General features: G+C 43.1%; 1 protein-coding gene across 3 annotated transcripts in view; it reads right to left on the reverse strand.

The window, feature by feature from the left end:
• Window positions 1–16,220, reverse strand: part of LOC130358385 (stromelysin-1-like) — a 51,804-nt gene that overhangs the window by 19,782 nt on the left and 15,802 nt on the right. For 2 of the 3 annotated variants that reach the window (XM_056561556.1, XM_056561555.1), the window contains 4 exons: window positions 14,157–14,287; window positions 10,548–10,707; window positions 1,654–1,757; window positions 334–888 (listed from right to left, as the gene is read on the reverse strand). In XM_056561556.1, the coding sequence (XP_056417531.1) occupies window positions 785–888; window positions 1,654–1,757; window positions 10,548–10,707; window positions 14,157–14,287 (499 nt within the window). In that variant the 3' untranslated portion in view covers window positions 334–784. Of the gene's footprint in view, window positions 1–333; window positions 889–1,653; window positions 1,758–10,547; window positions 10,708–14,156; window positions 14,288–16,220 lie in introns of those variants that run through there. The other variant, XR_008889503.1, reaches the window with a different exon arrangement.

A 16,220-nucleotide genomic window follows, 5' to 3' on the forward strand; every position in this document is an offset into this window, starting at 1 on the left:
AAAATCTTAATCCTTTCAATAATTATCAACTGCTGAAGTTGAGTTGTTGTTTTCTGTCTGGCAACAGTGTGCAGTTCCCGAGACAAGCAGAGATGTCAGCAGAGAGCAGAGTAGAAGAGGTTTGCTATGGGGATTTGCTTCTAAATTGGGCGGTTCCCGAGACACGTGTCATCAGAGAGCACTTAGACAGAAAAAAACAGCTCAACTTCAGCAGCTCATAAGTACTGAAAGGATTAAGATTTTTTAATAGAAGGAATTTACAAATCTGTTTAACTTTCTGGAGCCAGTTGATATATATGAAAAAAATAGTTTTTTCCTGGATAACCCCTTTAATTAGTGCTGCAGAGCGCTAATTAGCTCTTTGGCGGGTGGGGGTTACATACAGTATACAGCATTTGCTCTATATTGTATACAGAAGATCTACTTACCATACTTCTTCTCGGTCCGTGGTTCTTCTTCTGTACCCCCAGTCTCTAATGATGACGTCATTAGAGGAGGAGCTACAGAAGAAGAGCCCCATACCAAGAAGAAGGTTGGTAAGTACAGCGTCTGTTTAGCATGACTTTTTGTTTTAAAAAGGAATGTTAAATATGTATAATGATCTGTAATTTTGACAGAAGGTGGCAGCAACACTTAGACATCTTTTGCATATCAAGTTTGGGAAGCATTTAATAAAGCTGTATATAATTTTACCTAATATTGACGTGTATGTTTGTATATCTATCTGACACATGATTGGAGGCACATTTCATATTTTAGAATTAATCTGAAACAGCCTTTATCTTCAGTTGCAGTTCAGCCATTGGTAATTTGGGATTTTGCGGATGACGTGTTTCCTCCTAGGGCTGTATTCAATCTGGTTGGCTCCACTGGAGAAATACAGGCGATCTGAGACATATAAGGAGAATACAATTATTGAGGTACTACTTACTGATAAAATGTTACCACTATACATGAAAACAATATTATTAAAGGAGATATGGCATGTGAAAAAACAAATCCCCTATCCAGAGCTTTGTTTATTATTTTTTACCTGTTCAGATGATGCGGTTTTACTAGCCAATACTGGCATTTATGTGTAAGAGGTGTGAGAGCGCTCAGTGAAAGTCCACAGGGGGTTAATACCCCAACAGGTGTCGACCATCACTGTCCACTCCCCCTCCCACCCCTTGACTATTAATATGTTACAATTCTGCACATGCTGTAGGTTTCGTTAAAGAGCCGTAGACTCGAAATGCGTCAACCGTGCATACTGACTGTTTGTTCACCTTGTTCTTGACGATTTTAAAGCTGCAATTAACTTGGAGTTTTAAATGTGCCGTCCTATCCACTTTTCCTTCTCTAACTTACAAATCAGTTGATTTAAAAAAAATATATATGTTTTCCACTGGAAGAGTAAACATTGAAAAGTGTGCACCTCGGCCTCCTCAACAGCTGTATATTGAGGGTGTCTGTAGTCAGACCCCCCCGCCAATCTAACATTGATGGCTTATCCATCAATTTTTACAGGCTAGCCAATCCCTTTAAGTCTTCATTTTTAAATATAGAAAAATCCCTTTGACCATTCGATCACCTTCATTACACTGATCATCATAATATAAAAATAAAAAAATTATCACTGTGAATGAAACAGGAAATTGCATGTAAACACACCATTATCTTGAAAAGCCGACTCCACTCTTTTCCCAATTCCAGGAAAGCCATTTTTAATTTTCCTTGGAGATTTGGGCTCCATCGTGAGACTTGTATGATCATAGCTGAAAAATAAATCATCATGTTATAAAAACCATTATAAAATAGTATTTTTAACCACTAGCCTTGGGGCTCACTACTATAAAATGTCCCCTGCCCGCCTCAGGACTCCCACTTTCAGCAGAGGTTTCTTATAGCGTTTCAGTGCAGACTTGGTTACACCTATTGTAAGCCCAGTAATGTATTAATCGGCCTCAGCACCTTTACTGACTTTTGACCAACCTGAAAATCTGGAGTGGCCCATGAAGGTGGTGAAAGTCCCCACTACTAAACCTACCTTTCTTTACATTAAAATCAAGGCCCAACAACAGGACTTGCCAAGCTACGGTAAGTCTTGACAGGGATTTTAACTATTTTCTAGATTTCACATATCTCATCAAGTTTTCCCTGGATGGGATATGCGCTTCCTGAAACCTGGTACCTACTTACGACAGGTATCTTGTGGAAATTTTCCTGTTAACATCTCACAATAGTCATGCCGATCTGTTCCATCTCCCTTCTTTTGCACTGTTTCTCAATTATCAGAATGAGCAAATGGATTATCACATGCTTTCAGAACCAGATCGGGCACCATAAGACCCCACTAGTCTTTTAAGGAGCCGTATACACAAAAGGGTGTGATATTTTGTGTGATAAGTTTACAAAGCTCTTCATTTTTTTATATTAGAACTAGCTGAGTACCCGGTGTTACCCGGTTTTTCCTTCGTCATCCTTGTCGGGAAGTAAAATCAACAAAGGAGGAAACTTTTGACTTCATATCCCATCCCCATATATTGTTGTCATATCCCAACCCCATATCCCGTCCCCATGTCCCATCCTACTATCCCGACCTCCTATCCCGTCCTCCTATCCCGTCCTCCTATCCCGACCTCCTATCCCGTCCTCCTATCTCGACCTCATATCCTGACCTCCTACCTCGACCTCCTATCTCGACCTCCTATACTGTCCTCCTATCTCGACCTTCTATCCCGTCCTCCTATCCCGTCCTCCTATCCCGTCCTCCTATCTCGATCTCCTATCTCGACCTCCTATCTCGACCTCCTATCTCGACCTCCTATCCCGACCTCCTATCCCGACCTCCTATCCCGACCTCCTATCCCGACCTCCTATCCCGTCCTCCTATCCTGTCCTCCTATCCCGTCCTCCTATCTGCACCTCCTATACCATCCTCATATCCCGTCCTCATATCCTGACCTCGTAACTCGACCACCAATCTCGACCTCCTATCCCGACCACATATCCCGACCTCATATCCTGACCCATAATATGTGTACCAGGTATTGAAATATCTCCAGCCGTACAGAAGTTATGTGGGAACATACATTTCCCATTGATTTGCATGGGACTTTAAAAAAAAATCCCTGACCCTCACAAATGGGCTAGTTAAGGGTTAAATGAACTATCCTATATTTTAAGTGGACATATAAGTAACATGTGACCAAGTATTATCGAAATATCTCCAGCCGTTTCCCATAGACTTGTATAGGACTTTAACCCCTTAAGGACGCAGGACATAAATGTACGTCCTGGTGAGGTGGTACTTAACGCACCAGGACGTACATTTACGTCTTAAGCATAACCGCGGGCATCGGAGCGATGCCCGTGTCATGCGCGGCTGATCCCGGCTGCTGATCGCAGCCAGGGACCCGCCGGCAATGGCCGACGCCCGCGATCTCGCGGGCGTCCGCCATTAACCCCTCAGGTGCCGGGATCAATACAGATCCCGGCATCTGCGGCGGTTCGCGATTTAAATGAACGATCGGATCGCCCGCAGCGCTGCTGCGGGGATCCGATCATTCATAACGCCGCACGGAGGTCCCCTCTCCTTCCTCCGTGCGGCTCCCGGCGTCTCCTGCTCTGGTCTGTGATCGAGCAGACCAGAGCAGGAGATGACCGATAATACTGATCTGTTCTATGTCCTATACATAGAACAGATCAGTATTAGCAATCATGGTATTGCTATGAATAGTCCCCTATGGGGACTATTCAAGTGTAAAAAAAAAAATTTAAAAAAATGTAAAAGTAAAAGTAAAAAAAAAGTGAAAAATCCCCTCCCCCAATAAAAAAGTAAAATGTCCGTTTTTTCCTATTTTACCCCCAAAAAGCGTAAAAAAACATTTTTTATAGACATATTTGGTATCGCCGCGTGCGTAAATGTCCGAACTATTAAAATAAAATGTTAATGATCCCGTACGGTGAACGGCGTGAACGAAAAAAAATAAAAAAAGTCCAAAATTCCTACTTTTTTAATACATTTTATTAAAAAAAATTATAAAAAATGTATTAAAAGTTTTTTATATGCAAATGTGATATAAAAAAAAAGTACAAATCATGGCGCAAAAAATGAGCCCCCATACCGCCGCTTATACGGAAAAATAAAAAAGTTATAGGTCATCAAAATAAAGGGATTATAAATGTACTAATTTGGTTAAAAAGTTTGTGATTTTTTTTAAGCGCAACAATAATATAAAAGTATATAATAATGGGTATCATTTTAATTGTATTGACCCTCAGAATAAAGAACACACGTCACTTTTACCATAAATTGTACGGCGTGAAAACAAAACCTTCCAAAATTAGCAAAATTGCGTTTTTCGTTTTAATTTCCCCACAAAAATAGTGTTTTTTGGTTGCGCCATACATTTTATGATATAATGAGTGATGTCATTACAAAGGACAACTGGTCACGCAAAAAACAAGCCCTCATACTAGTCTGTGGATGAAAATATAAAAGAGTTATGATTTTTAGAAGGCGAGGAGGAAAAAATGAAAACGTAAAAATTAAATTGTCTGAGTCCTTAAGGCCAAAATGGGCTGAGTCCTTAACCCCTTAAGGACCGGAGCGTTTTTTGCAATTCTGACCACTGTCACTTTAAACATTAATAACTCTGGAATGCTTTTAGTTATCATTCTGATTCCGAGATTGTTTTTTCGTGACATATTCTACTTTAACTTAGTGGTAAAATTTTATGGTAACTTGCATCCTTTCTTGGTGAAAAATCACCAAATTTGATGAAAAAAATGAAAATTTTGCATTTTTCTAACTTTGAAGCTCTCTGCTTGTAAGGAAAATGGATATTCAAAATATATTTTTTTTGGGTTCACATATACAATATGTCTACTTTATGTCTGCATCATAAAATTTATGAGTTTTTACTTTTGGAAGACACCAGAGGGCTTCAAAGTTCAGCAGCAATTTTGAAATTTTTCACAAAATTTTCAAACTCGCTATTTTTCATGGACCAGTTCACGTTTGAAGTGGATTTGAAGGGTCTTCATATTAGAAATGCCCCATAAAAGACCCCATTATAAAAACTACACCCCCCAAAGTATTCAAAATGACATTCAGTAAGTGTATTAACCCTTTAGGTGTTTCACAGGAATAGCAGCAAAGTGAAGGAGAAAATTCAAAATCTTCATTTTTTACACTCGCATTTTCTTGTAAACCCAATTTTTGAATTTTTGAAAGGGGTAAAAAGGAGAAAATTTTTACTTGTATTTGAAACCCAATTTCTCTCGAGTAAGCACATACCTCATATGTCTATGTTAATTGTTCAGCGGGCGCAGTAGAGGGCTCAGAAGGGAAGGAGCGTCAAATGGTTTTTGGGGGGCATGTCACCTTTAGGAAGCCCCTATGGTGCCAGAACAGCAAAAAAAACACACATGGCATACCATTTTGGAAACTAGACTCCTCAGGGAACGTAACAAGGGGTAAAGTGAACCTTAATACCCCACAGGTGTTTCACGACTTTAGCATATGTAAAAAAATTATATATTTTTTACCTAAAATGCTTGGTTTCCCAAAAATTTTACATTTTTAAAAAGTGTAATAGCAGAAAATACCCCCCAAAATTTGAAACCCAATTTCTCCCGATTCAGAAAACACCCCATATGGGGGTGAAAATTGCTCTGCTGGCGCACTACAGGTCTCAGAAGAGAAGGAGTCACATTTGGCTTTTTGAAGCAAATTTTGCTCTGGGGGCATGTCGCATTTAGGAAGCCCCTATGGTGCCAGAACAGCAAAAAAAAAACACATGGCATACCATTTTGGAAACTAGACCCCTCGGGGAACGTAACAAGGGGTAATGTGAACCTTAATACCCTACAGGTGTTTCCCGACTTTTGCATATGTGAACATTTTTTATTTTTTTCACCTAAAATGCTTGGTTTCCCAAAATTTTTACATTTTTAAAAAGGGTAATAGCAGAAAACACCCCCCAAAATTTGAAGCCCAATTTCTCCCGATTCAGAAAACACCCCATATGGGGGTGAAAAGTGCTCTGCTGGCGCACTACAGGTCTCAGAAGAGAAGGAGTCACATTTGGCTTTTTGAAAGCAAATTTTGCTCTGGGGGCATGCCGCATTTAGGAAGCCCCTATGGTGCCAGAACAGCAAAAAAAAAAACACATGGCATACCATTTTGGAAACTAGACCCCTCGGGGAACGTAACAAGGGGTAATGTGAACCTTAATACCCCACAGGTGTTTTATGACTTTTGTATACGTAAAAAAAAAAATTTTTTTTTTTACCTAAAATGCTTGTTTTCCCAAAAATTTTACATTTTTAAAAAGGGTAATAGCAAAAAATACCCCAGAAAATTTGAAGCCCAATTTCTCCCGAGTACGGCAATACCCCATATGTGGCCCTAAACTGTTGCCTGGAAATACGACAGGGCTCCAAAGTGAGAGTGCCATGCGCATTTGAGGCCTAAATTAGGGATTGCATAGGGGTGGACATAGGTGTATTCTACGCCAGTGATTCCCAAACAGGGGGCCTCCAGCTGTTGTAAAACTCCCAGCATGCCTGGACAGTCAGTGGCTATCTGGCAATACTGGGAGTAGTTGTTTTGCAACAGCTGGAGGCTCCGTTCTGGAAACAGTAGCGTACCAGACGTTTTTCGTTTTTATTGGGGAGGGGAGGGGGGCTGTGTAGGGGTATGTGTATATGTAGTGTTTTTTACTTTTTATTTTATTTTGTGGTAGTGTAGTGTAGTGTTTTTAGGGTACAGTCACACGAGCGGGGGTTCACAGTAGTTTCTCGCTGGCAGTTTGAGCTGCGGCAGAAATTAACGCAGCTCAAACTTGCAGCCGGATACTTACTGTAATCCTCCGCCCATGTGAGTGTACCCTGTACGTTCACATTGGAGGGGGGAACATCCAGCTGTTGCAAAACTACAACTCCCAGCATGGACGGTCTATCAGTGCATGCTGGGAGTTGTAGTTTTGCAACCGCTGGAGGCTCCGTTTTGGAAACAGTGACGTACCAGACGTTTTTCATTTTTATTGGGGAGGGGGGTTGTATAGGGGTATGTGTATATGTAGTGTTTTTTACTTTTTATTTTATTGTGTGGTAGTGTAGTGTAGTGTTTTTAGGGTACAGTCGCACGGGCGGGGGTTCACAGTAGTTTCTCGCTGGCAGTTTGAGCTGCGACAGAAAATTTGCCGCAGCTCAAACTTGCAGCCAGATACTTACTGTAATCCTCCGCCCATGTGAGTGTACCCTGTACATTCACATTGGGGGGGGGGGGGGGAACATCCAGCTGTTGCAAAACTACAACTCCCAGCATGTACGGTCTATCAGTGCATGCTGGGAGTTGTAGTTTTGCAACAGCTGGAGACACACAGGTTGTGAAACACCGAGTTTGGTAACAAACTCAGTGTTTTGCAACCAGTGTGCCTTCAGCTGTTGCAAAAGCTACAACCCCCAGCATGTACGGACAGCGGAAGGGCATGCTGGGTCTTGTAGTTATGCAACAGCCGGAGGCAAACTACATTGGCTGGGGATGCTGGGGATTGTAGTTATGCAACAGCTGGAGACACACTGGTTTACTACTTAACTCAGTGTGCCTTCAGCTGTTGCAAAACTACAACTCTCAGCAGTCACCGACAGCCAACGGGCATGCTGGGAGTTGTAGTTATGCAACCACCAGATGCACCACTACAACTCCCAGCATGCACTTTAGCTGTTTGTGCAAGCTGGGAGTTGTAGTTACACAACAGCTGAAGGTACACTTTTACATAGAAAGAATGTGCCTTCAGCTGTTGCAAAACTATAAGTCCCAGCATGCCCATAAGGGCATGCTGGGAGTTGTGGTGGTCTGCCTCCTGCTGTTGCATAACTACAGCTCCCAGCATGCCCTTGTTGCATGCTGGGAGCTGTTGCTAAGCAACAGCAGGAGGCTGTCACTCACCTCCAACGATCCAGCAGCACAGGTCAGTCCCTCGTCGTCGCCGCCGCCGCCGCTGCTCCTGGGGCCCCGATCCCAACAGGGACGCCGGGGATCGGGGTCCCCAGCACCGGGGGTCGTCTTCCCGCACCCGCTCACGTCCTCCGGAAGAGGGGCGGAGCGGGTTGCGGGAGTGACACCCGCAGCAGGCACCCTGATTGGTCGGCCGGTAATCCGGCCGACGAATCAGGGCGATCGTGAGGTGGCACCAGTGCCACCTCACCCCTGCTGCCTCTGGCTGTTCGGGGCCGTCTCTGACGGCCCCGATCAGCCAGTAATTCCGGGTCATCGGGTCACTGGAGACCCGATTGACCCGGAATCTGCCGCAGATCGCTGGACTGAATTGTCCAGCGATCTGCGGCAATCGCCGACATGGGGGGACATAATGACCCCCCTGGGCGATATGCCGGGATGCCTGCTGAACGATTTCAGCAGGCATCCGGCTCCGGCTCCCCTCCGGCTAGCGGTGGGGGCCGGAAATGCTCAGGGGTGTTCCATACGCCCTCGGTCCTTAAGGACTTGGAAACGGGGGCGTATGGATACGCCCTATGTCCTTAAGGGGTTAAGGGGTTAAACATAAACCCCGCCCCTGGCAAATAGGGGTTAGTAAGGGTTAAATTACCTATCCTATGTTTGTTGTTGACATATAAGTAACATGTGTGCCAAGTTTCATGTTAATATCTTTAGCCGTTTGGACGTTTTTGTGGAACATACACATGTACACATGTACATACATACATACACACACATTGGGGAGATTTATCAAATCCTGTGCAAAGGAAAAGCAACCAATCAGATTTCTTATTTCATTTTGCAGTGGCCTTGTTAAAAATTAAAGTGATCTGATTGGTTGCTATGGGCAACTGGGCAGCTTTTCCTCTGCACAGGTTTTGATAAATCTCCCCCATTGAGTTATATATATATATATATATATATATATATATATATATATATATATATATATATATAGCATAGTATACCTTTTAGCTCCATTGGTGCTACAAATGCACCTGATAATAAACCTTCTTTGTAAACTACTATTGGCAGCTGCAGATATGTAGAATTGTAAATCGTACATTTATACTTATTTCTACTTATCATATTGACCTACTGTCATACTGTGTGCAACCCAGTGAAAAAAAGAGCCCTTGATGAAGCCACAGTGTATGTGGTGAAACATGTTGGGGGCATTGTTAACCTTTTAATCTACAGCCCAGTGTTCAGTATATCTGTAGTGTGCACAGCAGCCGCAGAGACTATCAATTCTAACAAATAGATGTGTTATTCCTTCTGCCAGATACAGAAACAACAAATACAACAAACTTGAGAATACTGAACACTCATGCTGGGTTTTTAATTCATAGGCTTTATTACAATAAACGTTTTATACATATTGTCAGTGAATGGGAATCTCAGTAACATAGAATAAAGATAAATCTATAGCTCTCCGTTCCTAGGTCCTTGTTATTGTGTTTTGAGAACAGGGACTCAAGGGACACCAAATACAAATCTATGGTTCCTTCTCCCCCTTTAGGTCCTGCACTATGCATAACACAGTGTATCCGTTCCTTTAAAGCTCTGTTCACATCTGCATCGTACTTTCATAAATGTAAAACATGACACAGTAACTGATCCATTGCAAAACATGGACCACGAGTGACTGATGGCGGCCTCTCTGGTGGCCTTTACGCACGATGCCCAAGGTGCAGCTTTAACCTTTGCCCCCCATAGCTATGCGTGTACATTTTTTTTTAGTTTTGCGAATACAGTGATCCCTCAACTTACAATGGCCTCAACATACAATAGTTTCAACATACAATAGTCTTTTCTGGACCATTGTAACTTGAAACCAGACTCAACATACAATACTACAGACAGTCCAGATCTGTGATACCTGTCACAACTGGAGGAACTGACCAATCAGAATTGGCATTTTACTGGTAAATCACCTGTATTACTGAAGTACAAGCACTGAATGGCTGTCTGGTAGCGCCCCCTACGGTACAGGGAGGAACTACAAGTTCTGTACTACTCCTTACCTGTGCCAAGGTTAGTTGCTCCTTTGGACACCAAGTAAGGGTGGCTCCATTTGGGACTCTGTGTGTACTGTATAGGACCCTGAAGAAGCTCCTGTCCTCTACATAAACCATTGTTTCCCAACCAGGGTGCCTCCAGCTGTTGCAAAACTACAACTCCCAGCATGCCCGGACAGCCAACGGCTGTCCGGGCATGCTGGGAGTTGTAGTTTTGCAACAGCTGGAGGCACCCTGGTTGGGAAACACTGACATACAGTGATTTACAGCTTCCAGCAGCTATTTCTTACTTTTATATGTAAGGACTTACTTTATCTATATTAGTTATCTACTTATTTTTCTTTACTCCTCGCCTTTTCCTATTTTTGGATGACATTTTGGTGGCTTCAGATCCAATTACCAGGTTTCCATAGAGTTCTGGTCTCAACATACAATGGTTTCAACATACAATGGTCGTCCTGGAACCGATTAATATTGTAACTTGAGGGACCACTGTATTAATGAGGACACAATGCTCCTGACACACGTCCACTTACCTCCAGTACTTATCTCCAACAAAGAAAATTGCTTTCTTTTCTTCTTTTAAGAACAATGCAGCATCTATTTTCTTAATCGAACTTGGGAAGCCAAACTTGGAGATATCTTGGGGATAATTCTTGACCATGCTAAAGCCATTTGTGATCCAAAACTGTCGGCCTATATGAGATAAAGTTCCACATGATTTGTTAAGAGTAAAAAAAAAAAAAAAACGCGCAATGCGTTTGGCCGTATGCAGGAAATACCTCTAAAATGCTGCCATTAAAGGGTTACCGTTATTAGAAAAAAAAATTTGCCCACGCATTTTAAGGGCTCACTCACGCTACGGATTTTCCGAACTGAATTCCGCTTCAGACATGGAAAATCTGGTGCAGCAGCCTCCCGTTGTTCTTAATGGGATTCTGCTGCACCATTCACAATACGGAACGTCCGTTGCGGAAATTCCAGACCCCATTTTCCACCAAGAGAATGAACAGGTTCATTCTCTCGGCATAATGCGCTCAGAAGTGCATTTCTGTCTATGGAAACAGAACATTTTTGAGCAGTCCTAGCACTGGCTTGTTTTGCTGGCGCCCAATCCAGAAGGAATCTCCTCTCAGAATATTTCCGGGCGGCGATTCCTTAGTGTGAATGAGCCTTTAAGGGTTAGATCGCACCGGGTCTGGTTCCTGAGACCCACTGTGATAGCTAGAAAGGCCCAGCTCTTCAGCTCACTGCACCTGCATTTATGATACTAATCTCCGCCTCAGAGCTCAGGAAGCCGCACCACAGCACAAGATACAGAGAGGCAAAGAAGATCCAGCTCACAAGGATACAGTCCAAAAAAATATCAAAAGATGTTTATTGAAGCATACAGATGAAAAATCGGTACAAAAGATCCATAAAAAGTGACTGACACGTTTCGGATAGTGTGTTCTAGTGTGTCATAATCATGACTGAGTCACATGACTATGATTTAGGACACATTGTCTGAAAAACACGTCAGGCACTTTTTATGGATCTTTTGTACTGATTTTACATACTGTATGCCTCATTTAAAAATTTTTGATATTTTTTGGGCTGCAACCTCATGAGCTGGATCGGATCTTCTTTGCCTCACTGTGATAGCTAGTTTATAAGTCAGGTGAAGAGACTGGCAGCGCTGTATACTCCCCAGGTGGCAGTTCTGACCTTTTTTCTGTACAAGGTCTGATTTGACTGACAGCCAGCTGGGAGAAAGGTGTGCACTGCCGGTCACTTCCCCAGCCTATAAGTAGTTATCACAAAGCTCTCAGGATCCATGTTTGGGCAACATTGCATAAGTTTTTTCGAATGATAGTAATCTTTCAAGCTATGTGATTGGAAAGTGAAAAGAATGTCATTAATTTGAGCTGTTCACAGGAGTTCATTCCAGACGGCACCTACTTACCTCTCGTAATGTTATTGGGAGTTTCTTCCACTTATAGTTATGAGAGTACTAATGTATTACGTTACACTTAGAGATTGTATATCATAATATTGTATATCTGCATTGAAACAGAAAATATGGAACCCAACACGGGAATTATTCTGCTCTATTGTATGATGTTTTCTTAAGTCATTGATACTGATTCTAAACTGTATTGCACATATCCAAAGCATTATACTGTACTTTTGATGGCAAGACCTTTTGTAATACAGTTGAAAAAAAACAAAAAAAAAATAATAATAATATTTAAAATATCCTAAAATCCTACCACTAGGGACCCCTATACCTACTGGGACTCTAACCAGTCCTGCAGCAGCATTAGGCTTGTCTATAAGTCATGGACAAGGCTGCATGAGCAGACACACCAATCATCTCCCACCACTACAAAGAAGGGACACGCCCCCTTCCCCTGAGAGAATTTCTAACACTGTAAGCTAATGAAACGAGGGATTTTTATTGGGGATCGACCGATTATTGGTATGGCCTATATTATCGGCCGATAATCATGATTTTGGGCATTATCAATTACCTTGCCGATAAGCAGATAATGCCCCGCCCCCCGCACCGCGACCGCCCCCCCCCCCCGACCCACCGCACCGCGACCGCCCTCCTGACCCACCGCACCGCGTCGCACCCCCCCCACCATAGTGCTGGGCGGTATACCGGTATGAACCGGATACCGTTTTTTTTTTCTCCCACGGTATGGATTTTTGCCCATACCGCCATACCAGTCGGGCCCCTCCCCCACCCTCCGAGTCAATAAAAAAAATTAAACTTACCCGTAATGGGGGTGGTCCGGGCCATCCATCCTTCCTGTAGTGTCCGGCGGCATTTCGGGTGGAGGGTCAACCGGTCCGGGCTGTCCTTCTCCGGGGGTCATCTTCTCCACTCCGGGCAGGCTCCGGCCTAGTACGCTGCATAGACGCCGCTACGCCGTGACGTCAGGTGCGTCGCTGCGCATGGGCGTCACTGCGCAGCGGCGTCTATGCTGCGTTACTAGGCCGGAGCCTGCCCGGAGTGGAGAAGATGACCCCCGGAGAAGGAGGACAGCCCGGACCAGTTCACCCTCCACCCGGAATGCCGCCGGACACTACAGGAAGGATGGATGGCCTGGACCACCCTGACAGGTAGAGGGAGAGAAGCGGGTGGTGGCGGCGGCGGCCTATGGCACCGCAAAAGCCACTGCAGTGCATTGATTTAAAGTGCCCGCTTTAAATCAATGATCTGCAGCGGTGTCGCAGGGGGATAAATAGCCGATAACTTATACCGATATTCCGGTATAAGTTAAGTTATCGGCTATCGGCCCTAACCTCCACAGATTATCGGTATCGGCCCTAAAAAACCGATATTGGTCGATCCCTAATTTTTATAATAAAGATCGGTGTTAGAGGCATACAAATTACATGTACATGGTCAGGATTAGGCACTGAGTTACCTTTTTATTTCATTTTTTGTGAGATCTGACAGGTACGCTTTAAGGCTGGGTTCGTACTAAAAAATACCGGCCAGAGACTCCAAGGGGGCCCAGAGTCAATTAAATCAGTCGGTGCTAGGACTGAAATTCTATAATGCGCACTGTGCAGCGGAATCCAATTGACAGCAATGGGACTCTGCTGCACCAGAATTTCCAAGTGTAATATGTAATCTAAAAGTCTGAACCTGCCTGGTACCAGTTGATTTGAACAGTTTGTTCTACCAGAGTACCCTTTTAGTGTTTAGATGCATTACTATAGTAATGACCTGTAATGTTATTACTCTCCAGAAACACGTCAAGGCCCATTTTGAACTCTTTTATTGAGTCCACCAGATACAGTCTTGGGAATAAATCTATCATGGGAGAGATCTCTGTTTAGTTATTAGGTTGCCCCTTAGCCGTCTTTATTCAAAACTAAATAACCCTAATTCTGATAATCTTTCTGGGTACTGTAGTCCTCCCATTCCCCGTATTACCCTGGTTGCCCGTCTTTGAACCCTCTCCAGCTCCACTATATCTTTCTTGTACACTGGTGCCCAGTACTGTACACAGTATTCCATGTGTGGTCTGACTAGTGATTTGTACAGTGAGGGGTGCGTAGTTTTATTTTCCTATTCCAGGCCAGTTTCAGTGTTTCCAAAATTTTCTAAAAATCCTATTAAGTAACAAACAGAACTGGTAACTAACCTTTGAAAAGATAAACAATATCTCTCTGTGGAACCTCATAGGCTGCATCAACGCTTCGTATTTTTGGCCAAGTACCGTTGATCAGGATGGTATCGATATTGCTTTTTGTTGCACTTTTCCTCCAGATTATCCTTAGCAAAAACAAAATGTTAAATAATTTTCTTAATGTATCACTGTCATTTAAAAAAAAAAAAAAAATTTCACATGCTGGCAAAAGTTTACGTAGCACTGAGGCTCAGCCGATGAAGTGCGCAGCAGCTGTCGATCAAATCCGATTTATTTACTGCATTTGTCTATGCAGTGAATTAGCTGGATGGAATGGCCAACAGAGGAGTGAATAGTGTTGCTGTGCACTTTACAGGGTTATGTTTTACAGCAGACCCATGGACACTGCATAAAGCATAATGATCAGAGTGAAAACTGCAAGATTTCAGTTTATAACACAGATAGTTAATGAAAAATTCACCATAAAAACTTGATTTAAATAATAGGTAATTTTCTGAAAACCCTTTAAAAGAGAAGCCAGACTGATCTTTCTATCTACTGGCTACACTGACACTCTGCTCTCCATCTGTCATTACCACCTTTCATATGATTTGTTAGGAAATATGAACATCATAGAATGGGATTTCCTGAATAAGGACAGTACTCTGCCTTCATAAGGACACCCCCTGCCTTTATTTTTATTATTTTCTAGTTTGGTACCTTGATATTACTCTGTATTTTCTGCTCACACTAAGTGAGTTCCACAGAATGGGAAGGAGCGTTCCCCAGCAGGCGTGACATCATCTGAAGAAGCCATACAGGGGAGAACTTCCTCCCTCACTCTGCTACACACAGCCAAGAGCAGAGCAGTGTGAGATGGGCTGTGATTGTCTGAGGCTGCACACACCGCCCCTCAGCTCTCTGAACTCTACTGTACTCTCTATACACTGTGCTGAGCTGTGAGATAGGCTGTGATTGGCTTAGACCATGCACACCTACCTCAGCCCTCTGAAATCTACTGTACACTCTATACACTGTGCTGAGCAGCGAGATAGGCTGTGATTGGCTGAGACTGCACACACCTACCTCAGCTTTCTGAACTCTACACTCTATGCTGACCTGAGGTCCCTTCTGCATTTCCTGACTCCTGACTTTTGTCTATGCCAGGCTGCTACTGGATACAATCTGCAAACAGGACTGCAGGCAGGACCAGAAGGAGGATCCAAGGTGGACAAACTTTTAGGGGTTATTTAGGGGTGAATCGGAACATAATAACAGATTAGATTAGTATCTGGCTCTAATTAGTAAAAAAGAAAAAAAAAAGTGTTAGCAACACATTCAGATAAAGGAATTTCATTTTTTTTGCTACAAATCTTATATATAAAAGGAGAAGACCTGACTCACTAACTCATCAACGCCCAGCCTAAACCCTTGGACCTAGAAGCCTGAATTTTTGCACAGGTGTTGTTTTTAAGACGTAGACAAGGAATAAGAAAGGATTTTTCGAAATTCCACCCTTAAGGGGGTGAAAAAGGGGTTGAGTTTATTTTTTTTTTTAAATCCCATACAACTCTATGGGAAATATATGTTACTGCATAACTTACAAACGGCTGAAGATATTTTGATAATACTTGGTCACATGTTACTTATGTCCACTTAAAATATAGGATAGTTAATTTAACCCTTAACTACCCCCATTTGTGAGGGTCGGGTTTTTTGTTTAAAGTCCCATGCAAATCAATGGGAAATGTATGTTCCCACATAACTTCTGTATGGCTGGAGATATTTCAATACCTGGTACACAAATTACAGGTCGGGATATGAGGACGGGATGGGAGGTCTGGATATGAGGTTGGGATAGGAGGTTGAGATAGCAGGACGAAATAGGAGGTCGATATAGGAGGACGGGATGATCGGGATAAGAGGCCGTGATAGGAGGTCGGGATAGGAGGTCAAGATAGGAGATCGAGTTAGGAGGATGGGATATGAGGTCGAGATAGGAGGTAGAGATAGGAGGTCGGGATAGGAGGTCGGGATTGGAGGTCGAGATAGGAGGTCGAGATAGGAGGACGGGAAAGG

Source organism: Hyla sarda, chromosome 2 (genome assembly GCF_029499605.1).
Source record: "Hyla sarda isolate aHylSar1 chromosome 2, aHylSar1.hap1, whole genome shotgun sequence".
NCBI lineage: Eukaryota > Metazoa > Chordata > Amphibia > Anura > Hylidae > Hyla > Hyla sarda.